This window comes from Heloderma suspectum, chromosome 2, assembly GCF_057233095.1.
Source record: "Heloderma suspectum isolate Gila_16-S chromosome 2, 16-S_ref, whole genome shotgun sequence".
NCBI lineage: Eukaryota > Metazoa > Chordata > Lepidosauria > Squamata > Helodermatidae > Heloderma > Heloderma suspectum.
Window position 1 is genome coordinate 369,594,516 of NC_139459.1, and position 21,391 is coordinate 369,615,906.

The window sequence follows — 21,391 nt, forward strand, 5'->3', positions numbered from 1 at the left end:
CCACGGTGTTGCTCTCTTCCCAGTAGCGTCGTTTTGACCTGGGCAGCTGAACTGATCGCAGTTCAGCACACAGTTTATCAGTCTTCCCCAAGCTCAGCCCCTTCACCAGCCTGGTGACCTGCAGCTGTTTTGGACTTCAACTCCCATCAGCCCCAGCCAACATGGCCAATGGTCAGGAGTTGTTTTTTTTTTACTTTTTACATTTCTTTATATGTGCTCTACATAGGGTTACCTTTGAAGACGGTTTGGAAGCTGCAGCTGGTACAGAACGCGGCGGCTCGCCTGATTAAAGGCAGCCGCCGGCGAGATCACATCACTCCAGTGCTGAAGGAGTTGCACTGGTTACCAGTTGTTTTCTGGGCCAAATTCAAGGTGTTGGTTTTGACCTTTAAAACCCTATATGGTTGCGGCCCAGCCTATCTTAAGGAGCTCCTCCAGCAGCACCAGACAGGCCACTCAACAAGATCAGCCTCGGATGGCCTTCTCTCTGTCCCATCAGCCAGGACAGCTAGGCTGGTGGGGACGAGGGAGAGGGCCTTTTCGGTGGTGGCCCCCCCTCTGTGGAACTCCCTCCCTAGGGAACTCCGCCATGCCCCCTCTTTAATGAGCTTCCGCCGTGCATTAAAAACGTGGTTGTTCAGGCAGGCATTTGGGGTGGGTTAGGGTATTTTAGAAAATGTTTTTATTGTAGAATTTTATTGTTTTAAACTGTTTTATTGTATCCTGTACATCGCCCAGAGTGGCTGGGTGACCAGCCAGATGGGCGATTAATAAATTTAATAATAAATAAAATAAAAAAATAAATTTATACCGCCCATCAGCTGAATCTCTCAGCGGTTCACAAAACAAGCCATAACGTGCAATAACATAGGAAAACATAAGATAAAAACCATGATGGCATTGGACCAAAGTGGGAGCCAAGAGAGAAGCCAGACGCTGGGAGCTGTGGTCCAAACCTCCTGGAGGGCGCCAGTTTGGGGACAGCTGCCCAAGCTGGCCCCCTCCAGAGGGTTTGGACTACAAGCCCCACAGTCCCCGATGCTCAGCCAAGTTGGCTGTGGCTGATGGGAGTTGCAGTCCAAAATATCTGGAGGGCGGCAGCTCGGGGGAAGGCTGCCCACGGGCTCTTCCCGCAGGCACCTGGACCTGCCGACGTCGTGAACCGCCTCCCTTCCTGCTCCCGAGGGCTCAGGTGAGCGAGCGCGAACTCCTAGAGGGACCGGAAGAGCTTCTGCGGCCGGAAGGGAGGTAGACAGCCCCTTCCGGTTCCGCTTCCCGTGGGAAAGTGGCCTTTGAATTTTCCCACGCGCTGGGCTCCCCGGTGGGCAGGAGCCGTTCTGTCTCGGGGAAGGAAGCAGGCAAGTGGAGAGGGCGGAGGCTGGGCGGGGAAGGAGAGGCTGGGCCTTGGAGGCCTGCATGGCAGGCAGAAATCCAACCGGGGAAGCGCTTCCCTTCCAGCATGGGGCTGCTGGGGAGGAGGTGCGGGGCTGGCAAAAGCCTTGCTGGCTCTTCCTGTCATGCGGGGCGGGGTAGGGTGGAAAAACACGGCTCCTTCGAAACCTATCTGTGTTCAGATCAGCCTTGCCCATCCTGGTGCCCTCCAGATGTGTTGGACTACAACTCCCATTAGCCCCAGCCAACAGGGTTAATCACCAGGCATTATGGGAGTTGTAATCTGGAACACTGAGAGGGCGATGGCTTGGAAAAGGCTCCTATAGTGAATGTGTGCTGAGCTGTGAGCATTCTTGGCTGGGGATCCTGGGAGTTGTAGTCCGGCAGATCTGGAGGGCATCAAGCTAGGGTAGATTATGCAAGCTCCATGAGGATGGAGCTAAGAATGGGGCGGGGGGTGTTGCAGGGGGAAGGGTGGCAGGTTACTGAACATTTATGCAGAATGAGGCGGTGGAATTTTGGACTGTGTGTATGTGTGTGTTGTTTTTCAATGCCCCCAACATCAAAACGAACAATCTTGCCTGTGTGCATAGTAAAACAGTACTTTTTTGGAGCCAGTCTCCCCAAAATATCACAGGGTAGTATGCAACTGTAAGTACGTAAGTAAGTTAAGTAAGTAAGTAAGTAAATAAATTGCTATTAACTACATTTATATAGTGCCTTTCACCCTTAATTATTTGGGTTTTTTTTTAACAGAAAACAATCCAATAGTTCATTATTATCATCTACATTGTGCTGAAAGAGGTGGTGGAACTCTAAACTGACTGCACCCTCAATGCTACACCTCCACATTTAAAAGTGGGAAGCCCCATCCCTCCTTCTTATAGGGATAGTAAAGCAATGCCTGTAGCAGGAACAACCCCACTCCCTATTCACGAAGTAGTATGCAAGCATTTAGTCCAACAGAATGGGCTAACTTGAAAGCTTGGATGTTGCTTTGTAACTTGTGGGAGAGGGGTTGTTCTAGTTGTGATGTGAAGACCCGGGCCAACCCCCCCCCCCAAAAAAAAAAATTCGGGTGGGGGATGGGGGAGACCTGAAAAATTAAAATATTTTTTCCCCCCAAGGATTTTGGAAAATTTGAGGGAAATGACTTCCCCCTGAGTTTTGCTCTGCCCGCCCACCTGCCTTCACACCTCTAGTTGTAATAAAGCAATACTTTATCCTTGCATGAAATTTTTCTGGTGGGTCAACACAGTTGTGTGTTTTTCTGCATATGGTAAACTAGCACATCAGACAACAGATTTGGGGCTGAGGTTCCCCCATGGTGGAATACTTCCTTGTTTCCTTTTCCCCACATCCCTACTTATTCTTTAATTGGCATCTTTAAACTTCTGTGATGAAAAATCAAGATGCCCCTTGCAAATGGAATTGCTGTAAAGCAGGGGAACAGAAGCCAAATGACCAGAAGAATGAGCATTTAAATACAAGAAAAAGTATACCAAATTGCTCCTTGAAATCAAATTCCAAAGATGGAATTCCTCAGAGCTGATAAAGACATTGTGGGGGGGGAGGGGGAGGAAGCATATGGTTCAGCCTTGTCAGGATTGTGCACTTCAGAATGTAGGTGATGCCTGGTTCAGTGCTGAAAAGTTCCATCATGTAAAAAAAATGTCATAATTTACTGAGAAATGAGATATCTCACAGTAGCTTTGATCGGAATACAAATTTATACATAAGAGTAATAAGATTTTAAGAATGTGTTCTCCTGCTCCTATTTTTTTTACCACCACTTCCAGTGATGCGTATGTATTCCTGGTCTAATTTTCCCTCCAATAAAATGTGTGATCTACACCACTGTAGGATTTTTCTTGCTATTGATGTACTTGTTTTACAAAAAAATTGCTGTGGTTTTTAAGGTTAGTAAAATGCATTATCTTTAAAATTATAAATAAAAAGGTTTTTTTTTAAATCTCCTGTCAACATCGTCATCATCATTATTACTACATTTTTATCCCACTGTTTTTCCTCTTGCAAGGAACCCAAAGGAGCTTACATGGTCCTCTTTCCCTCCATTTTATCCTCATAACAACCCTGTGAGGTAGGTTAGGCTGAGAGTCAGTGACTGGCCCAAAGTCACCCAGTGAGCTTCATGGCTGAGTGGGGAGTTAGCCCCGAACCATAGGTATATATACATCCTTGTTTTGTTCTAAATTGGTTGTGGTATTTAAGTTAGCAAAATAGACTACATATGGGCTTCTGCGCAATCTTGGAAATTATAAATACGTTCTTACAATCGCCCTGCACATCGAAAGCAAGCAAGTAAGTAAGTCAGGGATGGGCAACTTGTGGCCCTCCAGATGTTTTGGCCTATAATTCCTATCAGCCATAGCCAGCATAAACAATGGCAAAAGATAATAGGAGGTGTAGGCCAAAATATCTGGAGGGCCAGAAATTGGCCCCCCGTGGATAAAAGCCATTCAAGCAGGCAGTATTGAGGGAGATGAGAGGGGGAAGTGGGACCGCTCCACCAGCCCTGCTGAAAGAGTTAATTTCTTTTCCTCTTCCCCCACCATCCCTTTTTCCTTGTGTGTCATGTCTTTTTGGATGGTAAGCTTGCAAGCAGCGACTGTCCTGTTTTACTGATTCTGTGTGAGACGCTCTGGAGCAGAATAAAATCCTTTAAGGGTGCAATCCTATGCATGTTTAGACAGAGAAAAGGCCTACAGCTCCCAGAATTCCCCAGCCAGCCATGCTGTAGGCCTTTTCTCTGTCTAAACTAAGCTGTAGGCCTTTTCTCTGCCTAAACATGCATAGGATTGCACTCTCAATCAATCAGTAAAGGTTGGCCTCTGCTGCCAACTCAGAAAAGGGCACCCCATTCCTGCTTATGGCCCATGGCTTGGAACAATCACAATTTTTATTCTCTTTAAGAGTACCGCCATCCCCCTGCTCAGCACCCGAGAGGTGAGAGGATGGCCCGTCTCCTGCCGGACCTTTGCAAAGAAACCCCGCAGACGGAGAGCAACCTGTGGGCCAACGACAAAGTAAGCTGCTTGAAAGTGAAGGAAGAAATCCCGGACGAGGAGGAGGCCGCCAGCACGGAGATGCAGCGTCAGCACTTCCGGCGCTTCGGCTACCAGGAGGCCGAGGGGCCGCGAGAGGTTTGCAACCACCTCTGGGAGCTCTGCAATTTGTGGCTGAAGCCCGACAGGCACAGCAAGGAGCAGATCCTGGAGCTGGTGGTGCTGGAGCAGTTCCTGGCCGTCCTGCCCCTGGAGATCCAGAACTGGGTCAGGGACATGGAGCCAGAAAACTGCTCCCAGGCGGTGGCTCTGGCTGAAGATTTCCTGCTCAGGCACCAAGAGGACGAGAGCCAGGAAGAGCTGGTGAGAATACTTGGTGCTCTGAGCGGCTGCGAGATGCGGTGGTGATGCTGGTGTCCGTCAGCCTTTCCCAACCTGGCTTCCTCCGGATGTGTTGGACGGCAACTCCCACAATCCTCAGCCAGCATGGTCACGCCGGCTGAGGATTGTGGGACCTGCCATCCAACACGTCTGGAGGGTGCCAGGCTGGGGAAAGCTGGTTTAGATGGCTGCGAATCAGGGGTGAGCAACGCAACCCTTTTCGAGTGGAGGGCTGTGTGGGCAGCTGGGGAATCCCACCGTAGAGAGTCGGTAGGCGCTAGAGGGTCTGTGTTCAGCCTGATTATTAAGCTTCCCAGAGAGCAATCCTGCTGCCCCTAGACAGCATCTGAGGGGCCGTGGGAGAGTTCGGATTCCGAGATCGGAGATGGTCCTCTGCCCTTGGACCCAAGAGTCTGAGCTCCCCGCCCCCTCCCCTTCGCAGCCGGCATGGAGAGACCCGTGCTGGCTGCCTCTCCGTGGTGGCAAAGGCCACCTCGGAGAGTAGGGAAAGGGGGCAGTTCTGTGGGAGGGGAGGGGACTGGGGAGGCCAGCTCACAACATATCCTCAAGCCTTGCCAGCCTCCTTCCCTCCTGCTCCACAGAGCCCCAGCTAGATGGGCAAAACGGTTGTAACTAAAACCCAGAATGGAATCACAACCCCTCCAGAATTGGAATCAACAACCACCCCGCCTCCTGCCCTGCAGAGGACCATCACCTCCCTCTCTGCACACTTCGGAGGCTGCTGGGCATCCCAATAGGATTGCAGCCCTAGAGTGTGTGTGTGTTGGGAGGGGGGGGGGCGTCCAAAGGAAAAGTATCTCTTCTTTTTCTGTAAGTTCTTCCAGTTTCTACTTTCTGTGATTGGTACCTGCCATGCCATTTCTTTTCTGAAAATTCTATTTATTTTGTTTTAAAGCACGTTTAGCCTTCCTGCAATCAGGACCAAACTAGCCACCATTTAAATATTTCACTGTCTGGGAAGGGTTAGACCAGCCTTCCCCAACCTAGTGCCCCCCAGAAGTTTTGGACTACAACTCCCATCAGCCCCAGCCAGCATAGCCAATGGTCAGGAATGCTGGCAGTTGAAGGGCACCAGGTTGGGGAAGGGTGGGTTAGACTGTGAAAGAACTGGTCTTTGATAACTTTAAAAAACTGGCCAAATTATCTAAAATATTGCTATGGGGTATTAAAATACCATCCTTAAGTTTATCTAGGATGTGTTGTTGAAATAAATATGACACTCCTGGATTTGTGTGTGTGTATGGGGGGTTGGTTTTCATGAGGGGGGTTAAGCCTTCCCTCTCCCTTTTTGCAACCCCCATTAAAATCCCCTCCCCACATAGGAAGTGCTAAATATTCTAGGGCAGGAGGTCCCCAACCTTTTTGGACCTGTGGACACATTTGTGAATTTGAGATCATGCTGTGGACACCACCACAAAATACCTAATTGGTGGATCGCTGCTTTGGCTTCTACCTGTCGCATCTATGGATCTCAGGCTGCATCTTATTCAGCAAAAACGTTTGTTTTGTGTCTATCAGACATAGCAATGTTTCTTTAATAAGGGTTTTTTTTTTAAGTTGGCTAATTGCTGGAGGTGTAATACAGCTAATGCTTCTTTTAACAGCAGATTTTGGCAATGCCCAATAGTTGCCTGTTTTGGGGAGCATGTTATTATACAGATAAACCTTGTATTGGAACACTCCTTAATATTTACTGCTGTACATGTCCTCTTAAATTATCTACCTGCTTCCTGGAAGAAATGCACAGTCAGCCCAAATGGATTCTCCATGCCCTTTAGACAGCTAGAAGACTGATATTACAACATTGGAAGGATAAACACTCACCTCCTATAATGCAGTGGATCGAGGACCTTGCAGCGCTTTCAATATTTGAACAGGTGGCATATAGACACCATGTTCAAATGGATACTTCTTTGGATATTTGGTCCACTTTTGTTGAACCCTGTGTATAATTGCTAGAAAGCTGTATGCACTACATACAAATCCATGTATGTATATTTAAAAAATGGGGGGGATTTTTGGGTGCCCATTCGTGCCATGTTGGAGACCCTGGTACTAGGGAATCCTGACCTCTCGGTGCTAGAAGCTCTAGCAGCTGTGCTCTCTATGGTTAGCCCTCTGAGCACAGCTGCTAGGACCTTGGGTAGCAGGTGCTCTGGCAGCCATGCTCAGAGGGCTGGGTACAAAGAGGACCGCTGGTAGAGAGTCCATGGTCGGCGTGATTTCTGCGCCACAAGTCTGGGCAGGGGCTTCTTGGAGGGAGTGGGGTAAGAGTGTCAGGCAGGATTAGTAGAAAAGAATCCTGCCCCTTTCCACTTACATTACAGGGCCTTTTCAGGGGCAGCACCCTGATTGTGGAACTCCCTTGCAAGAGAGGTTACATTGGCCCTTTTCCTGAGGTGGACAGCTAAGATGTTTCCTTCCTTTTAATGTGTTTGAATGTTATCCAGTTATGGGTTTTGTTGATCTCTTCTATTTTGGCTTTGAATGCCTTTTTAAATGGCATTGATACGTTGTTGTTAGCTGCCTTAGGGCCTCTTCTCACAGCCGGAAGGTGGAATAGAATTGTTCTGTAACTAAAAGCAAATCAATACCTGCCCCTCACCGGCATCCTTCTCACTCTCATCCTTGTGCCATCCCTGTTGTGGGACCGGGACTGCCGTTTCAGGCAATGAGGCCGTTCAAAGAGGAGGCGGTTCCTTTCCCTGAGGCAGAAGAAGCTTCATCAGATTCCTGGCAGAGGGTCATCTTAGGGGAGATCAAACAGGAGGAAGAGGATGACGACCAAGATGCAGCCTTGCTGGGTAAGGGGCTCTCTCTTCCTTGAGTTCTGGAGCGCTCAGAAATTCCCACAGCAAGTGTGTGTGTATGTGTATGAGAGAAAGAGGATGGGGGAATGAGGTGTGTGAGAAAGAAAACGAATGGATGGTGTGTGTCTTAGAGAGAGAAAGATAATGTGTGTGTGAGAAAGTGAATATATGTATGTAAACGTGTGTGTGTGTGTGTGTGAGAGAGAGAGAGAGAGAGAAGGAATAGGGGAATGAGGTGTGTGAGAAAGAGAGAAGGAATGGATGGTGTGTGTGTTTGTTTGTGTGTGTGTGTGTGTGTGTGTGTGTATGAGAGAGTGCTGGGGGTGGCTCCATCTGGACAGACTGCCTGCGCTGGCCCTGCCCAGCACTGCCATGTGGCCCTTGACCGTTTCCTCCGAAGGCCCTTGGAGGAAGAGTCCCCACCGCTGATCTAATCCAACCTGCTGCTCAGTACAAGATGCAACGACAACATCCCTGACCAACGGCCGTCCCTCCTCTGCTTAGATCCCTCAAGCAAAGGAGCCTCAAGGGGGTAGGATGGGCTGTTCCTCATAGGATGGCAGGTGGAGGATGCAATTTCTGAAGGCCCCCTTACCAACTCCCTACCCCACCCTCCTTGCAAGTAATAAAACACCCAGGAATATCTGGGAGCGAGGTTCCAGCTCAGCCCTCTCCCTACTGTGCCAGTTCCCTATTTGCTGGGTGGATGGTGGTTTGTTTTTGGTAGAGAAGTGTTTTTTAAAAATGGCACCTCCGGTCTGAAGTGGTACAGTCCATTCCACCATGGCAGGACTCTCCCACCCCAACCCCACAACATACATGGATCCCGACATTGCCACCGTACTCGTGGTTCTTTTCCTCCCCTGGGTCAGAGAGTTACTTTGGCGTTTAGATGTTCTCCTTTCTGGCAGGTGATGAGCGGGTGTGCAGAGAGGAGCCAGACAACGGCGGGGAACCGGGACCGCCCGGGACGTTGTCGGGAAGAGCCGAGTGGAACGTTTCCCACAATCCCGACCTGGGCGAAGCCTCCAAGAGCCAGCTTGGCAGCCACCCGGAGAAAAGCAGGGAGAAGTTGATTTGTGGCCCGCAGGGTTACCCGCAAGTCAAGGGAGTTGTGGTCCAGCAAAGAATCCAAGACGAGCGCTTGAAAAAATGCCCCGAGTGCGGGAAAGGCTTCGTGTGGAGGTCCGAGCTGATCGAGCATCAGCGATCCCACACGGGGGAGAGGCCCTACTCCTGCTCGTACTGTGGCAAAAGCTTCAGCCGCAAGTCCTACATCATCAAGCACGAGCGGATCCACACAGGCGAAAAGCCCTACATCTGCTCCCACTGCGGCAAGGGCTTCATCTCCAAGTCGGACCTCATCAAGCATGAGCGGACCCACACAGGGGAGAAGCCCTACATCTGCGCTGACTGCGGCCGCAGCTTCAGCCGGAAGCAGTTCCTTGTCACCCACCGCAGGACGCACACCGGCGAGAAGCCGTACAAGTGCTCCGAGTGCGGCAAGAGTTTCAGCCAGCGCACCTGCCTGGTCATCCACGAGCGGGCCCACACCGGGGAGAAGCCCTTCACGTGCCTGGTGTGCGGCAAGAGTTTCGGCCGGAGGGACATTCTCATGACCCATCAGAAGTTGCACACCCGAGAGAAGGCGTACCAGTGCGCTGGCTGGTTGTGAAACGGTTGCTCAGCCGATGGGTCTGGTTTTGTGCTCACGTCTGCCTGTCTTTCGGAAGCAGTTAGGAAAGGAAGAGTGTGTGTGAGAGAGAGAAAGAGAGAGAGAGAAGAGAACTTGATCTGCTCTTCAAGAATTAAGAGGAATTAAGAGGGCTCCTTCACACATGTTTAGCCTTAGGTGTTTTTGAGTGTACACCCCAAAAATGTAATGTGTGAATTAAGTGAAAAAGTGTATCATACAGGTCATGCTTTCCAGAGACACAGGATTTGGTTACAGCGCCTCGTTGAATGCACATTCAGGATGGCCAGCTTGGGTTTGCTGCTGTGTTAATATGGTTGGCTCAGATGCAATGGCAGTCATGGTTCATGAAGCCATCTTCGGGTCTGAGTGTTCCTTCCTTCCCTTGCATGCGCAGATTCCTGCTCTGACTTCCTGGTTCAGGCAAACCAGTTTTAAGTGGGTTTCCAATTTCAGCTCAGAATGCAAATAGTCACCTGCCAATTAGCACTTAACGGCCAAACCCTGGTTTTCCCGAACCAGGAAGTTGGGGCGGCAGGGGACAGACATCGCAAACCTGAGCCTCGGACCCAGCAGCTAAGTGTGCAGAATGGCCGTGAGAGAAATTGGCTTATAGGAACAACTTTACTTGCAAACCAAGCTTGGGGTAGGATCAAAAACACCTCATCTTGAACGCTGTGTGCCTAAGGGCGCTTTGCACATGAGCAGTAGCCCTTCCGTGGCACGTGACAAAATGCTTTTGAAGTGGAAGGGTGTTTCACAAGCGGTTTGTAGTATAGTGGGAGGGGAGAGTCAGCTTTTCAAAGAAAGAAGAAGCCTCATCGGCTCGACTGAGACATTTTTGCCAAACCTTGGTTTGCGCTAACCATCGTTTAGAATCCAAACAACCATGGTTTGAATTTCCAAACTAGTTCAGAGCTGCTTGTTTGCAGTTGTTTTCTGTCTGCTCAGTGCTTGTGTGTCTGCACAGGCGCCTGCAGAGGCAGAGCAATGGCCATAACTTTGGTTTGCCTAGTCAGACAGTGCACCAGATCACAGCCCAAACCATGGTCTGCAAACCCAGTTCAGACCATGTTCTCCAATTCTGGTTTGCTAGCCTATTGTAACCCATGGTTTGTTGACTCAGACCCTAACCCAGGATTTGGACAACTTGTGGCCCTCCAGTTGTTTTGGCCTACAACTCCCACCATCCCTAATCATTGGCTATGCCGACTAGGGCTGATGGGAGTTGTAGGCCAAAACTTCTGGAGGACTACATATTGCCTGCACCAAACCATGTTTTGTGTGATGTCTGAATTGAAGCACTGTGAGGGTAAGCAATGGAGGTTTACCTAATGTAGTTCTTTGACTCTCAGCGCTTATTATATATATATTTTAGAATATTTTTATTTATAAGGTTCATAGATATTTCCACCCTCCCGCCCAGTCCAGGCATATTTCATTTTCCCCCCTAAGTGTAAAAGCAGCAAAACAAACATAGAAATATGACAAAAGCAGAAAATCACCTACATGAACATTATCCTGTAACTATGTTAATAAATGGGCTGTCAAGAAGTTTCCCCAATGTCATTTAAAAAAAAGTAACCTATTTTTAGATTGTAAGCCTGAGGGCAGCAACTCTCCGTCTTTTAATATTAATATGGTACAGCACCGAATGTTCCTTTTAGGTTCTTGATTAAATAAATAGCTTACTGTTGTTCATTTCCTTGGCCCTGAGGGGCAGACGAGAGCCAGGAGGGGTTGATTTTATTTTCAAGCACTAGATGGAATGGGAAACTGCCTCGACCAGTTCTGACTTTTTGACCAGAGTTTTGCTTATTCTAGTTGGCAGGAACAGCTCAGACCGGGGTCTTTCCAATCCCCTACTAGCTGGATTTTTTTCCAACTGGAATTGTAGAGTTAGAAGGGGCCTTACAGGTACGCCAGAGTCAGAGTCGCCTCAGTAGATGACTGTCGAGCTGCTGCTTGAAGACCCCCAGCCACGGGGGGAGGGGGGAGTCCACCCATCATCTCCCCAGAGCCCAATGTGTTTGGGTCAGTGGCCCCATTTGGGATTTTGAGAGGGTGTTGTGGACACTCTCACAACATAGCTACCACAGTGGGCATGGCCCATCAGAAAACACTTTTTCCCGGAAGGCCAATTGCTGAGACCAGAAGAAAAGTAACTTGCCCAACAATCTAAGTACGAGGCAAAGGTGTGAGGTCCGAAACACCAAGCCACTCTTTTGTACTCAAATCGAGATGGTCCTGGAGGGCAGCTCTTTGTTTTGCAGTGTGCCATGCTCTCAGTTTTTTAAAATTATTTTTTGTAAAATCTTAAGAAATAAAATAAAAATCAGGAGGGGAAGTGAGCTTTGCCACAATCAAGCAAGGGAGAGCAGTGGGTGCACTGATGCCTACAGGCACCACATTGGAGACACCAGCCTGCGAGAACTGGTTACTTTCTCAGGCTGCTCTTGCTCCTAATGTTTACCCCAAATCTCCCCTCCTAGAAGTTGGCTTATAGATCTAGCCCCACCTGCTGCAGAGATCAGAGAGCAAGTCTTTTCCCTCTTCTGTGTGACAGCTGTCAGCGTTTTTGAAGCCTGCAATAGCCTCCCCCATCTGTCTTGCTCAAGCTGCCCTGTTCCTGAACGTAGGGCCTTATGCAATGCAAAGCAGGTGCCCTACCTGTCAAGTAGGGTCCATCTGGGTTACAACAAGGGGAGGGGGCGGGTTGCAAAGTGAAGTTGAGGTGAGATTAGAATTACTCTTAGCCCCTGCACCATGGAGGGGGGAGACAGGGCCTCCAGCTCCTTGTTGGTACTGCAACTGCCATCGCTTTTCACCATTGGCTATGGGAGCCGGAGTCTTAAGGTTTGGAGGGCTACTCATTTCCCACCTGTGCCCTACCCTATGGATGCAATCCTTAACATTGACTAATGGAGCCAATGACCCAGGGAGGTGGTGGGCTCTCCCACACTGGAGGCATCCAAGAGGAGGCTGGACAGCCATCTGTCAGGGATGCTCTGACTTGGATTCCTGCTTTGAGCAGGGGGTTGGACTCGATGGCCTTGCAGGCCCCTTCCAACCCTACTATTCTATGATTCTGTGACTACTAGGGCAGTCTGCCTGGGGGAGACTGGGAGTTGTAGTCCCAACACAGCTGGAGGGCACCAGGTTGTGGAAGACTACTGGGGAATAAGCCCTATGGGATGCAGTTATTTTTTTACTATGCATGGGAGAGAAAAAGCGGCGCTCTTGGTTTTGCTGCCGCCTTTTGCTTGCGGGCGGGCATGCTCCTGGGGACCCGTAGCGATGTTGACCTCCCGTCTGTTGATTCAGATGAGCCGCTCTCACGGCTCCCCTGGAAGGGAAGGGGGAGTCTAAAAGACGCGGAGCTTGATTCCTGTGCACTAGTCTAACCCTGTAGTCTATGGTCGCCTCCTCGCTGATGCCACCTCCTGCTGGAAAGTCGCCTTTGTAGGCCCTATCAAGGCAGAAGGCTGCAGTCTCGCTGGTTCTCTAGCAAGACTTCCGGCTCACGGTTGCAGATCAAATTGAAGTCTACAGCTTCATCCTATGTATGTTTTCATAGGGCTAAATTTCGCTGTGTTCAATGGGGCTTACTCCCAGGTAAGTATGCATAAGACTGTAGCCTTAGTAGGGGCTAGATTATTTATTTTTTTACTTTAACCCCACACACGCATACGCTGTTCAACTTCCTATCTCCTTCCTTCAAAACCCTAGTTTCCTATTCCAGCAACCAAAAAGAGGACCGGCCTGGTCCAGTTAAGAAAAAAGCGGGGGAGCGCCGTATCCCATACATCTCTACCCAGAAGTAAGTCCCATTGATTGCAATGAGCTTTACCCCGAGGAAAGGGGGGTATAGGAATACAGCCTAAAGGACATTATTGTTTCAAATCGCTGCAACGAAAGAGAATCTCCCGAGCCCCCTGCCCTTGTTTTTAAAAAAATTATTGTAAATCCATTGATTCCTACAGAGCCCGGCCGCAAGTTGATTGATTCCTATAGAGCCCGGCCGCCAGTTTTGCACCGCACATGGAGGATGCTAATCGGAACCGGAAGTGTGAAACTTTCAAAATAAAACTATCAGAGAAGCTGGAAGGCTCTTTGCTGCTGGCAAGGAATCCGGTGAGTGCAAAGGGTCTTTTGGCGTGCAAGCAGCAGAAAAGGCAAGACGTGCAGGAATTTGGGAAGGGAGGGAGGTGGCCCATCCCTTAAAGCAGGGGATGGCTTCCTACCGCTCTTCCCAAATGCGTGGCTGTCCAGGACTTCTTGGACTGCAGTTCCCATTATCCTTCCCCTTTGACTGATGGGAGTTGCAATCCACACGTTCCCCCACCCCTACCATAAAAGAATGGGGGAATGGCGAGTGCTCATCGCTCCCCAGCTAAATCCGCTGGGAAAGCCTGTGCCTTCCAGCTGGGGTTGCCAGCGGATCATCAGAAAAAGCCTGACTTGCTGTGTTCCTGTGCCTTTAAGCACGGGTTGGTCTGCAGATATAGCAGGTGAAGCTTTCCCCTGCCACTCCTATCACTGGCCTGGGGAATTAAACCTGATCCTCTCATTTTATTGCTGCTGATCATGCTGCTGTGAAAAAATGCACAAGACCAGAGGTGGGTTGAAAAGTTGGCAACCCATCTCATTCTCCACCCACCTATCTGCCATCACTTTTCATCTTCTTTCATGTCTTTTCCCTGCTGCTGCTCTTTAGTTTTACCCTGATGGAGTTTAAAAGAGCAAACAGCTGTGTTGGACCATGAACGAAAACTCCAAAATCCCCAGTTGGGCAATACCTTTCTTAGGACCAACCAGTACATTGTAAAATAATGTGCAAATTTTAGAGTTCTCCAGAACTCTTCAGCAGGCTAGGTGGTACATAAATCAGGGATGGGAATGCATGGCCCTCCAGGTATTGTTGGACTGCAACCCCCATCATCCCTGCGCTTTGGCCGATGGGAGTGAACAGGTGAAGGTGCTTGTTCATGTGTGTTTTTGCATGGCGGCAAAAACAAAAAGCATACAAAAGTTAGGCTTGAGGTCCTGGCTACTAGTCATGATGGCTATATATTACCTCTTAGCGGCACAGTTGATGTCTTTTTGCCATATTTGGAAGGCTTTCCTTATCAATAATATGTTCAGTCTCCCTGTCATTCTCATCGGACCAATCCTGATGTTTCTTAGTTTGGTATCCCATAGTTTGTTCACAGGCTGCGATAATGGAGGTCTTCAGTTTATTCCAGTGTTCCTCGACATTTTCAGGGGTTTCCATAGGTAGGTGTTCCTTAAGAGTTGAACATATTATTGATAAGAAAAGGAAAGCCTTACAAATATGGCAAAAAGACATCAACTGTGCTGCTAAGAAAAAAATCCATGCCAGTGCAAAGGCTGAGGTCCAAAGGAGAACTAGAGAACTTAAGAACACCTGGTGGATAAAGAAAGCTCAAAAAATCCAGCATTTTGCAGATGCCCATGATGCACGGGGCTTTTTTAATGCCACAAAGGCCATCTACGGACCAACAAATCATGGTACAAACCCCCTACGCTCAATAGATGGTGCCAAACTCCTAAAGGGCAAAGAGTCTATTGCACTGCGTTGGAAAGAGCATTACCACAATCTCCTTAACTGTAACTCTATTGTGGCTGGTGAGGTCTTGCAAATCCCACAAAAACAAACCAGAGATGAGCTTGCAGTATCCCCTAGTTTGGAGGAAGTCAGTAAAGCCATCAACCAAATGAAAAATAACAAAGCTAGTGGACCCGATGGGATCCCTGTTGAAGTCTTTAAAGAAGGTGGGCCTGAAGCTACACGACAGCTTCACAAGCTCATCAAAAAAATCTGGATGAGGGAGGAGATAGCAGACTTCAGGGATGCCATAATTATCTCTCTCTTTAAAAAGGGCGATAGAACAGATTGTGGAAACTATCGAGGTATCTCCCTTCTAGCTACGGCAGGCAAAATCCTGGAAAGGATCCTCGCAAACCGCCTTTTATCTATCTCAGAAGACATCCTCCCTGAATCCCAAAATGGCTTCTGCCCCTCCAGGGGGACAGTGGATATGATCTTCACCTCACGACAGCTCCAAGAAAAATGCAGGGAGCAAAACCAACCCCTGTACATGGCATTTATTGATCTGACTAAGGCCTCCGACACTGTAAACCGAACTGCTCTCTGGACCATCCTTCTGTAAACTGGATGCCCTAATAAATTTATTAGGGCATCTGACATGACGGCAACGATCTTGAATAACGATGGCTATCAAAGTGATCCATTCAAAGTGGGATCAGGCGTTAAACAGGGATGTGTCATTGCTCCAACCTCATTCGCTATCTTCATTGCTATGATTCTACACCTTGTTGAAGGGAAACTTCCCACTGGTGTAGAAATCATATATCGAACAGATGGAAAACTTTTTAATCTCAGTAGGCTGAAAGCAAAAAGTAAAGTAATTACAACCTCTCACAGAACTTCAATATGCTGATGATAACGTAATCTGCGCACATTCAGAGGAAGATCTCCAAACTATCCTAGACACCTTCGCAGAAGCATATGAAAAGCTCAGCCTCTCGCTTAACATCAAAAAAACCAAAGTGCTTTACCAGCAAGCACAAACCAACCCCTCTGTAGCACCATCAATCCAGCTTAACGGTGTGATGCTGGAAAATGTCGATCACTTTTCTTATTTTGGCAGCCATCTCTCCACAAAAGCCAACGTAGATGCTGAAATTCAGCATCGCCTGAGCTCTGCGAGTGTAGCGTTCTCCCGAATGAAGTGTAGAGTGTTCGAGGATCGGGACATTCGCAGGGAGACCAAAATGCTTGTTTACAAAGCCATTGTACTACCGACCTTACTGTACGCCTGTGAAACGTGGACCATCTATAAACACCACCTCTAACTTCTCGAAAGCTTTCATCAATGCTGCCTCCGAAAACCTCTGCAAATTACTTGGGAAGACAGACAGACTAATGTCAGCGTATTGGAAGAAGCAAAGACCACCAGTGTTGAAACAATGATTCTCCAACATCAACTTTGCTGGACCGGCCATGTTGTTCGAATGCCTGATCATCGTCTTCCAAAGCAGCTACTTTATTCCCACCTATGAATGGAAAACGGAATATTGGTGGACAGCAAAAGAGGTTTAAAGATGTTCTCAAAGCTAATCTAAAAAAATGTAACACAAGCATTGAGAACTGGGAAGCTCTAACCCATGAGCGTTCCAACTGGAGGTCAGCCTATATTAAAGGCGCTATGGACTTTGAAGAAGCACGAGTACAGGGCGAAAGGGAGAAGCGAGCTCAGCGGAAGGCACGTCAAGCAAACCCTCACCGTGACCGCCTTCCACCTGGAAACCTATGTCCTCACTGTGGGAGGCTGTATGGATCCAGAATTGGCCTTCACAGCCACCTGCAGACCCACTGCTAAGATTCTACCCCTGGAAGACAATCTTACTCGGTCACGAGTAATCACCATGATGATGATATTACCTCTAGTATCAAAGGCAGTATGCCTCTAAAAACCAGTTGCTGTGGATGCTATTGAGCTTGTCCTGCTTGCAGGCCTCCCAGTGGGGCATCTGGTTGGCTCTGGTCTGATTCAACAGGGCTCTTACTGCTGCCTCCAGTACTAGAGGCAGTATGCCAAAGCACACCAGTTTCTGGGGAACATGGGTGGGAGGGTGCTGTTGCACCCCTGTCCTGCTTGTGGGTTCCTGGTTGACAGCTCGTCGGCCAGTGTGTGAACAGAACGCTGGACGAGATGGACTCTTGGTCTGATGCAGCAAGGCGCTTTTTATATGGTCATTAAATTGATAAATGGATAAATCCATAAATGGGTCCATAACATGGTATGGAGAATGTGGATAGGGAGACATTTTTCTCCCTCTCTCATAACACTAGAACCCAAAGGGGTCACCCCATGAAGCTGATTGGTGGGAGATTCAGGATAGATAAAGGGAAGGACTTCTTCACACCGCACAGAATCAAACTATGGAACCCACTTCCACAGGACGTAGTGCTGGCGACCAGATTGGGTGGCTTTAAAAGGGGGCTGGACAAATTCCTGGAGGAGAAGGCTGTTGATGGCTGCTAGTCCTGATGGATATGTGCTGCCTCCAGTACCAGAGGCAGTGAGCGTATGTACACCAGTTGCTGGGGATCATGGGTGGGAGGGCGCTGTTGCGCTCATGCCCTGCTTGTGAGTTCCTGGTCAATAGCTGATTGGCAAAGGGCTGGATGTGCCCGAACTCGTCTGATCTCGGAAGCTAAGCAGGGTACTTGGATGGGAGACTGCCTGGGAATCAGACTTCCTGCACTGAGCAGGGGGTTGGACTCTATGGTCTTGTAGGCCCCTTCCAACCCTATGATTCTATGACTGGAATCTAAACCTTCTATGACTAGCCAGTGTGTGAACAGAATGCTGGACTAGATGGACCCTTGGTCTGGTCCAGCAGGGCTCTTACGTTCTTAGGTGGCCATGCGCAGCCCTAGCTCCAAGTTTTTGAGTGCCCTTCAGCAAGACACCCTCAATAGGTTCTCACTTCTCTCTGCCGTTATCAGCAGCTCCCCCCCCCCTCCTCCTCCTCTTCCTTGCTCCCACTTGCTGGCTTGCCAGGCAGAGAGCTGGTGAGCATGTAGGCCGTGGCATCTCCTGCTCTTCCTTCCCACAACCAGCGTTGTCTGGGCCAGAGCGAGAAGCAGGTTGCAGTGGTGAAGAGGAGGAGCAACTCTGGGCTCTTGTCAGTGCACCACTGCAGGGATGTGGGCCCTTGGCAGATGCCCAAGCATGCCCACCCTTGCCGCTGGCCCTGGCCACGAGGTCTGCATTTCAGGCCCAGTCTCAAGACGGAGATTCTAGGCTGAAGAATTCATCACTGCTAGGTGCTGCAGGGATCACCTTACATCTAGGATTTTGGGCCAAATCAGCAATGGCTGCCCCCCATTTCTAGAAAAACATGAAGTCTTGCTGTTACCCAGATCTGTTTCTAGCCTTAAGCAAAGCGCATAGGTTAGGCAGAGCAGAGAAGTAAAGGGAAACACAACAGTGTTTGTATTAGCAAACACAGAGATTAATTTTGGGTTGTAGTACACTGCGGGGGGCGGGGAGATCAGTTGAAGCCAGGTTGGGTGGTAGTATTACCTAGTGGTTAGAGGAAACAGGACCCTCAAAATGCACTGCTTTGGTTGGTAGAAAACTGTCTTCCTCTACTTGTAGATTCAACCCTGAATGGCAAAATATGGGTGTTTTCAAGGTCCGTAAGAGGAAAATCCAAAGGCCATAGATGGTCAATACCTTTATTGAGAGCCAGTGCAGTGTAGTGGTTAAAGTGTTGGACTGGGAGCTGGGAGATCTGGGTTCTAATCCCCACTTGGCCATGGAAATTCACTGGGTGACTTTGGGCCAGTCACAGACTCTCAGCGCAACCTACCTCACAGGGTTGTTGTTGTGAGGATAAAATGGAGAGGAGGAGGATTATGTATACCGCCTTGAGTTTCTTGGAGGAAAAAAGGTGGGATGTAAATGCAATCAATCAATCAGACTTCATAGCCACAACACCTGGCCTTTGTTGTCTGTCCCGCCCCGCCCCCCCATCACAACACTTTTTAATCCCCCCCCCCCCAATCTCCTGTTTTTCTAACCCATCCTTCCTCAATCTGGTGCCTTCTGGATGTCTTTTTGGACTTCACCTCCCATCAGCTCTAGTCAGCAGGGCCAACGGCCAGGAATTCTGGGAGCTGGTGTCTAAAACATCTGGAGAGCCCTAGTTTGGGGAAGGATGACCTAACCTGATGAAGAGTTCTGGAGAACTCAAAAGCTTGCACACACTCTGGTGATATTTTGATTGATTGTAATAAAGGCATTGCTCAAACCATTGTAGAGCGATGGTAGCCAACCAGAGGAAAATGCTCTGTGTGTCTCCCACGTGGATTTGCAGGGAGAAAAAATCCATGCTGGTCCCAGGTTTGGGCAGGTTTCAGCAGGACAGATTTTTTTCATTTTCGCTAGAACCTCAAGGTCCACCAACCCAGCTTTCTTCAGTAAAGCATCTCTAATTTAGAAAAGAAAAAGGAAAAAATGCCATTTAGTTGTTGCTTTTGTAAACAGCAACAACTAAATGGCTTTGGGAGTCAGACATTGGGAGTCAGAGATCCTTGCCGACCTGCTGCAAATCACCCGGAGATCTGCCAGTGCTTCCTGTTCTCCCTTCAGCCCACCCTTCGTTACTTCTCCTCGCTTCATACTGCTGAGGATTATTACATTTTTATCCCACCCTTCCTCCAAGGGCCTGGTTGTGCTTCTCTCACCCCTCATTTTTATGCTCACAACAACCCTGTGATGTAGGTTAGACTGAGTGAGAGAATGAGTGCATGTGTGATTGCAGGGGCGGCCCTACCATTAGGCAGAGTGTGGCAACCGCTTCAGGTGGCAGATGCTGGGGGCAGCAGTGACAGCCCTTCTCCTCTCTCGGCGGGCAGAGCTGTGTGTTTCACACAGTCATTCCTGCACCGCCTAAACTAGCCAGCTCCCCTCAGGTGTGGTGGAAGATGCTAACTTCTCACCAGTGTTGAAGGGAGATTCGACTGCTAGTCTAGGTGGCTTCTGTCGATGGAATGGAGGGAGGCGTCTTTGCCTCAGGCAGCAAAATGTTTTGGGCCAGCCCTGTGTGACTGGCCCAAGAGTACTCAGGGAGCACTGAGTCCCTACAGTCCTATGGTCCCTACACATTGCCTGAGGGCCCATTGGATAGTGGGGATGCCCCTCTCTGGGGACGGAAGACAGCACTCTGACCTTGGAATGGGAGGTCGGAGATCAGCCGCTCCTCCCCGTCCCCTTGCAGCCGGTGTGGAAGGAATCATGCCGGCTGGACTCCAAGGTCAGAAAATCGACCTCGGAGAGAGGGGAAAGGGGGCGTTCCAATGGGCGGGGAGGGGAGGAGATTTATTTATTTATTAGATTTATTAGCTGCCCATCTGGCTGGCTACCCGGCCACTCTAGTGATATTTTGGTTGATTGTAATAAAGGCATTGCTCAAACCAGTGTAGAGCGATGGTAGCCAGTCATAGGAAAGTGCTCTGTGTGTCTCCCATAAGGATTTGGGCGGGGGGGATCCATGCTGGTTCTTTGGAGAGGCCAGTTTGGAGAAGCCAGGATACGTGCTACCTTGAGGCCTCTTCAGTGTCCTTCCCTCCACCTCTGAAGCGCTGTCACTAGATGGGCAAAAAAGTGCCATCACTAGAGGGGAAAAACGCAAGGACTGGAGGGCGAAGATCTCCTCAGCCACTCTTCTTGCCCTGCCTGCTTCAGCCCAGCAGGGCATTATATACACAGAAGCCTCCACAATGTGGAGGTTTCTGTCTTGGGAGGGCTCAACCCATAGGATTGCACCCTCGGTGGTTTTTATGGCTTAGTAGGGGGTCTCCTCGCTCCTAGTCCAGCACTAACCCAGAGGTGTTGAACTTCAGGACCACGGGCCAATTCCAGCCTGCCTGGGGCCACAGTCCCACCCTCTGGGGTTCCCCAGATGGCCATTAGTAAATTTCCTAATTTCACAGCAGCGGCAAGGCAGTGCAAATCTAAAAGATTTGCCTGATATGCAACAAGCTCTCATAGGGTGCAAACAAGTCCTAGACAAAAGGCAGCCTAAAAAATTATTGAAGTCTTGAACAAACCCTATAGATATTCTCTTCTTTTGTTTTTTAATGTAATTATCTCCTTTTTCCTTAGGGAGAAGCATCTCTTGTTCACCCAGAAAATTCTAAATTCCTCCCATTGCCAGTCAGCTAGCTATGGAGGCCTGTTGATTTTGGGGAACTTATTCAGGCTGCCCTTGCCCTGAGAGGAGAAATGGCGGCAGAACAGAGGGATGCGCTGGGTTTGCGGTCAAAGACTGCACTGGAGAATGGAGTGAACATGGAGGCAATGGAGATAACAGGCCCTGGACCTGAGGGAGGGGTGGAACGAGGCCTTTGTGCCCTTTTGGTTGGGAGTACCAAGGAATTCTGGGGGAACATGAAACGCCAATGGAGACGGCGGCCGGAGGAAGAGTCACAACAGTGCCAGGCAGCC

At 49.2% G+C, this 21,391-nt stretch overlaps 1 protein-coding gene across 2 annotated transcripts; it reads left to right on the plus strand.

Annotated features, from left to right (window-relative positions):
* The first annotated feature begins 214 nt into the window (after nt 1–214).
* Nucleotides 215–21,168, plus strand: LOC146356011 (zinc finger protein 24-like). Of its 2 annotated transcripts, XM_084831734.1 has the most exons (6): nt 215–1,358; nt 4,327–4,781; nt 7,489–7,624; nt 8,542–10,486; nt 10,552–17,459; nt 21,050–21,168. In XM_084831734.1, exons 2-4 carry the CDS (start codon nt 4,368–4,370, stop codon nt 9,303–9,305), a joined length of 1,314 nt encoding a protein of 437 aa, XP_084687860.1. In that variant the 5' UTR covers nt 215–1,358; nt 4,327–4,367; the 3' UTR covers nt 9,306–10,486; nt 10,552–17,459; nt 21,050–21,168. The 2 variants fall into 2 exon arrangements, with proteins under 2 accessions (XP_084687860.1, XP_084687859.1); XM_084831733.1 differs by having other exon boundaries at nt 8,542–17,459.
* Nucleotides 21,169–21,391: the final 223 nt, after the last annotated feature.